General features: G+C 50.2%; 1 protein-coding gene across 1 annotated transcript; it reads left to right on the top strand.

Annotated features, from left to right (window-relative positions):
• The first annotated feature begins 509 nt into the window (after window positions 1-509).
• Window positions 510-5017, top strand: AQP2 (aquaporin 2). The gene is made up of 4 exons (XM_009488000.2): window positions 510-875; window positions 2940-3104; window positions 3928-4008; window positions 4802-5017. The coding sequence occupies exons 1-4, from the start codon at window positions 510-512 to the stop codon at window positions 5015-5017; spliced, it is 828 nt and encodes a 275-aa protein (XP_009486275.1).
• The last annotated feature ends 1227 nt before the right edge of the window (window positions 5018-6244 follow it).

The following is a 6244-nucleotide window of genomic DNA, read 5'->3' as shown; positions in this document are numbered from 1 at the left end:
CTTTTGCATCCAGTTTTGCCTGGTTATTTAATCACATCCTGCTTTTCAACACAACCCCACCTCAGCAACATCCCTAGCCCTACAGAACCCTGCCTTGCTTGCTCTCCTCTCCATGCTGTGAGGTGGTAGAGCTTGGAGAAGATGGGCAACAAGCACCTCTGGGGATAGGACCCCTAGTAAGAAAGCACAAGAGAAAGGGAACAGTGTTTCATGGCATTGCTCGAGGCTGATTTATGACCTCCCAAGGGTGGTGAGCGCTGCATTCCCCAGCTTTAATAGAGGGGGCAGGGTCTGATGTTCCCTCAGCTGGAACACAAATGAAAAAAAGCATCAGGTTTCCTAGGATCACAATCCCACCTCCTTCAGCGGGTGATCCTTTGGCCCTCCGCATCCATATATATATATGTTGTCCCCCTGTCATCCTCTATGGACACAGCAGCCACGGTAGCAACTGCTTGAAGACACCACAGGCAGGGTCAGTCCTTGCAGCCTCCAGCAGCCTCCACTCCATGATGTGGGAACTGCGATCCGTAGCCTTCACCCGGGCTGTCTTTGCAGAATTTCTGGCGACTTTGGTCTTCATCCTCTTTGGCCTGGGCTCTGCTCTGAACTGGCCCTCAACTTCCTCCCCGAGCATCCTTCAAATCGCACTGGCTTTTGGCTTGGCCATCGGCACACTGGTCCAAGCCCTGGGGCACATCAGTGGAGCCCACATCAACCCGGCAGTGACAGTGGCTTGCCTCATCAGCTCCCAAGTCTCCTTCCTCCGTGCAGTCTTCTACGTGGTGGCCCAGCTCCTGGGGGCTGTTGTGGGGGCTGCCATCTTACATGAGATCACCCCTGCAGACTCCCGGGAAGGCCTGGCCATCAACAAGGTAAGACTTCAGCCTGTGGATGGGCTTGCAAGGGAGCAGGAAAGATTGGGCATGGCTTTTGGGAAGGCTGAGGGATGTGAAGAAGGGTTTTGTGGCCAGCAAGGACCACCCCTTTATTTAGTGTTGGGTAGGAAGCCACTGTCAGCTGCAGCCCAGCACCATGAGCTTGCTGCACCAAGGGTCCTTCCAGGGGCAGGGACGAAGGCAGAATTCCAGGCTGCCTCCTCTGCTTTTTAGGACTAAAACCAGAGATATGATCCAGCTGGCCACAGAGACACCTCCCTTAGAAGACAAAGCCACCATCATCTCAGTTTTATTTAGGGCTGTATTGTGGAGGAGCTGGATTCCGAGGAGACCCAGCTGTTTAGGGAAGGACATGACCAAAAGCATCACCTCTCCATTCCTCTTGCCCCAACCTTGTCCCACTTTCCAGTCTTGGTGTGGGTACGGGCAGCCTTGTCTTCCCTCTGTGTCCCACCATGCCACTATTCACAGGCTGCTGTGCCAGATTCCCAGCAATGGGGATGTTGCACCAGGGTAGGGTTTTTTGGGGGGGTCTAAATCCCAGCTTTTCATTAGATTGAACTGCTCATTTTGTTGCTTCCCATTGTGGAGGGATGGCCACACCAGATCTAGCTGGTTCATCCCAGTGCCCAACACACATGGGTGCCTGGGCAGTGCCACTGCACAGTGCCAGAAGCATCACAAGGATCCCAGTCTGGTTTCACACATGCACGGAAAAAAGAAAACTGGGAAACCTTAGGAAGCCATGAGGGGACTCCCCAGTGGTATCCCAACCTCCAACATCCCCTTCCCCACCCACGCACAGAATAAAAAGAGGGAAAAAAAGATTAAAAATGCGCAGGGTTCACTATCCCCTCTCTTTTCTCCATGCCCCACCACTCCTCTTCAGATGGCTACAGGCAGCTGTATCTCCTCTAGGGACACCCATGCTCGGACCAGGATCACCCAAAAGCAAGCCAAGCGGTGAGGGAGGAAGCGTGTTTTAGGAAGCAGCACACAGAAATCCCCTTTCTTGCAGCAGGGAGGCACTGCCAGGACCCAGCTTCGCTGCCAAAGAGATTAAGAGGGTTGAAAAAGGGATTGTGGATTAATCTGAACAAGACTATTTAGACTGATAATAGCAGAGGTTTAATAAGTAAGAGTTTTAAGAGCAACTTACTTTCAAAACACCCAGCTCTGTTATTTTACAGCTCAAACCACCTAAAAGAGGGAATAGGGATTTTGATATGTTTTTCCCATGGGTGCTGTTCATCTTGTAGCTTCCTGCACGAATTACCTTTAAAAAAAAAAAGGGGGGGCATATCAGAGAGAGGAGAGTGAGCAAGATCTGATTCTGGATCATGGCCAGGAGCACAATTGACGCCTTCATGGTGTCTGAGCGAAGTGATCTCAGGATCAGCATTTGGGAGGATGCACGGTGTCCAATGCAGAAATGGCAGAGACGTGCCAGGATGGGCTGAGGGAAGCAACAGCGATGGGAGGCCGTGGGCAAGCGGGACTGCCAGCTGCAGATCTGGCTGGCAGTGCTGCCAGATCCATCCAGATCTGGATGAAAAATCACCAAGAAGTAATAAAGTGTCAGAAAGCAGAGTTGGAGGAGAGGGGGTGCAACAGGCACAGCCTCAGATCAAATCTGACAAATTCTTTCAGTCAAAAAAGCATGTGAAGGCATTTTTTTTTTAAATGCCAAAATATTTCTTTTTGACATTTTCAAAAGGCAATTTGTAAACTTTTCCAAAAGGCATTTTGCATTTTAAGTATGAGGAAAAGAAAAAAAAAAAAAATTCCTAGGGGGGGAAGAAGAGTGGGAAAAAATACCCAAAGAAATGCAACTAAAACATTTCCTACTATGTCAGTCAAATCTTACCCACTTTTGTGGGTTGACCCATTTTTCCTTTTTCCTGGGAAATTTTTCCTCCTCTTCATATTGGTGTCAAAAATCTCACCTATTTCCTATGTCCTTTTTGGTTCTCCTTCCACATTTCCAACCCAGTCCCCAGACTTCCCTGTCCCTGAGACATGTTTCTTCTCCCCTTCCAGCTGCACAATGAGACGACGACGGGCCAGGCGGTGACCGTTGAGCTCTTCCTCACCTTCCAGCTGGTCCTGTGCATCTTTGCTTCTACTGACGAACGCCGGGAGGACAACCTGGGCTCTCCTGCCCTGTCCATCGGCCTTTCTGTTGCCGTGGGGCATCTCCTTGGGGTGGGTAGAATGGGCTAAAACAGAGCACTTTTTAGGTTGTCTTTGCCTTTGTGCCCAAAGCCTACTTGGCTGCATGCTCCAGAGTGGATGGGGGATTTGTAACTCATGTGGTGCCCATGGCTTTCCAGTGGGTAGAAGAGAAAAATCCCACCAAAGCCATAGAAGAGCCATAGCCTGAGCTTGTTTTTTACTGGGCATGAAAAAACTTAACCTGCTGGGCTCTGCTGCTCCTTGAGTCCCGCAGGGAGCTCCCAAAGATCAGCTGGGTCTTCTGTCCTGGGTGTGAATGTGTCAGCAACTGAGGCACTCAAGACCACAAGACTGGGAAGTATCTGGGATGGACACCCAGGGAAATGCCTCCTGGATGACAGACCAAAGCAGCCCCCAACACTCCCAGCTTCTCAGTGCATGCATTAAAACAGCGATGTTTACACCACATCTTCCATCCTTAATGATCTGCAAGCCTATGTGTCTATGGGACTATTCTTTTCCTATCCTCGGTAGCAATTTTTCTCAGGAATAGGCACAGCAGGAAGAGCTTGTCCCCGCAGTCCTGGTCACGCTGCAGGGCACATCACCCAGCCAGCAGCTGAGTTGCACCATGCACAGGACACACGTGCTCACACAGAAGATGTGCAAATACAGACAACTCACCTATGTTGACTCAGGTGCTGGGAGCTGCTAGCATCCCTTTTCCTGGAACAGGCATGCTGGAAGGTGAAACGTCAGCTCAGTGAATGAATCATGTTAATAACGCACCAGGATTTTTTAAAAAATGTGCTAAAAGTGCTTAATACTAACAACGTGTGGTGTTTCTCTGCAGATCCGTTACACTGGCTGCTCCATGAATCCAGCCAGATCTTTCGCCCCTGCTGTGATAGTCGGAGACTTCAGTGACCACTGGGTAAGAAGTCAGGTCTACATGTTATTTTGGTGGGATGAGCCTCCCAAATTACCAGTATTCCTAGAAATCCACAGAGCCAGCCAGATTCCTGGCATTTCTATGCCAGCTCCCAGCTGGATGAGTGATGTAGAGATTAAGAAAAAGAGGTGGGGCTGCTTGGTGCTTAATTGGCTTATCTGAGCAGGGTGCACTGCAACAGGAAGAGGGGGTGTGGTTTGTTGACCCTGACTTAGCAAAAGAAGCACAACCAATGGAGAGGGGAGCTCTCCTTGCCAGTCCTGGGGAACTTTCCTGTTTCCGGTTGGATCTGGGCACACATTTTCCACCAGCTCCTTTGGGAACGTTCCAAGGCATTTCCATCTGCAAAGAGTGTGTTCGGAGCCAGACCTGTGGTGGTTCAGGTTGATGCACCCAAAGGTGTCCAGCCCAAGCTGGTAGCCTCCTCCTCTCTATAGCAATGTGTAAATGGGTAGGAAGACACTTCTCCAGAGGAACCCAGATTAGTAATCATGCTCATGATGGGCCTATCATTAGGGAAGATCACACAGCTCTCAGAGGAGGAAAGACAGAAGGGGATGGTTAGGTATATTCAGGCACAACAGCAATGGATGGGAGTTCAGGTCGACAGTGATGGCCAAAGCAGAGCTGGCTTCTGCATTTTGCTCCCAATGCACACAGGGTAGGAAGAAACATAAGCCCCCTGCAGTGCCCTTCAGAGACCGTGGTTCCTCTCCATCCTCCAAACTCAGGCTGGTTTTTGCTCACCCGATTCTTCTCTTTCCCCTTCTCCCAGGTCTTCTGGGTGGGCCCCCTGGTTGGGGCAGCAGCAGCCTCCATCATCTACAATTACATCCTCTTCCCGCAAGCCAAAACCTTCTCGGAGAGACTCGCCATCTTCAAAGGCTTCGAGCCAGAGGAGGACTGGGCAGAACGCGAGGTCCGGCGGCGGCAGTCAGTGGAGCTTCACTCCCCGCAGACCCTGCCGAGGGGGATGTCTGAGAAGGTGTAGCCAAACCTCCTCCCGGGCCGAGAGAGGAGCTGGGGAAAACTCCGGCATCTGTTTTAGAGATGGTGCTTGTTCAGATGAGCATTTCACTTCTCCCCTCTCTCCCTTCATTTTTGCTGGGGGACTAAAGTTGACTCATCTCCTGGGGAGATGCATGGTGATGGCCCAACCCATCTTCTGTTGCCCAGCTCTCCCCATGGCTGACAGTTTTCTGGTGCTGGGGCAAAATGCCATTAAATCAAAACCACTAATGTAGCAGCAGGAACGAGAACACTGGGATCCTACCCTCAGCCAGCTCCTTCCACATCCCCCTTGCAGAAGTTAGTGCTCAGTGGAGTTTGTTGCCCTTCACGAAGAGCTCCGAGGCACTGCGGAAAGTTGTTATTACAACTATTTGTTGGGTGTGGAGGTTGCCACCCAGTGTCTCATTGCTGTTGAACTCCGCTCACCTGTCTCCCATTTCTTCTCATTGCCCAGCTGTTTGCACACACACACAGAGAGGAGCGCTCGCTCCGTGCCACAAGTATCTCACAAACTGGAAGTTTTGCTGCTGCCATTTCCAAGCACCCATGGGATGCAGATGTTCCTCGCTCACATGGAGGCTTTCCTGAGAAGACAGGACAGGAAGCATGTCTTTGAGTCCCTGCTGACCCCATTGGGGAGCTCTCGCAACTGCTCTTTCCTGTGACAATGAGAAACCTCCTGATTTTCAGCCCAAATTCATCCATGGCTCGTTTGTTCTTGGACTAGCATTGTCCTTTAGCTTTAATGCTCCATCTCTCCTCCTGGTTTTTGCTTTCTTTCCTCTGTTCCTGTTCCACAAAGAGTTTAAGGTGTGATCTTCTCCATCACTTGCTTCCTACAGCCCAGACCTTTTTCCTGGCTGCCTCACACCAAACCCCCATAACCATCTCACCCCTTTCTTCTGCTATGTCAGGACCTGGTTACAGCCCCCAGCATAGTCAAAGAATTCGGGTTAGTCTTTGTGATGCAACTTTGCTCTTTCAACCATTAATTTAATCCCGTGTCTATTACTTAGCCTAAAAGTCATACATTTCCAGCATGACATCCTAATGCTTCTTTCAGTTGGTGATGTCTCCCCAGCACTGCACTGTCACAAAATGTCATCACCACATTCAGGCTTTTTCTGCTAAGGCTGTTAAATGGAAATATTCAATAAGACTGGACGTGGTTCCAAATCATAAGGAACATTACGGATAATTTTCCTCC

The sequence above is a fragment of the Pelecanus crispus genome, chromosome 26 (assembly GCF_030463565.1).
Source record: "Pelecanus crispus isolate bPelCri1 chromosome 26, bPelCri1.pri, whole genome shotgun sequence".
Classification (NCBI taxonomy): Eukaryota; Metazoa; Chordata; class Aves; order Pelecaniformes; family Pelecanidae; genus Pelecanus; species Pelecanus crispus.
This window is presented reverse-complemented; position numbering and strand designations above follow the sequence as displayed.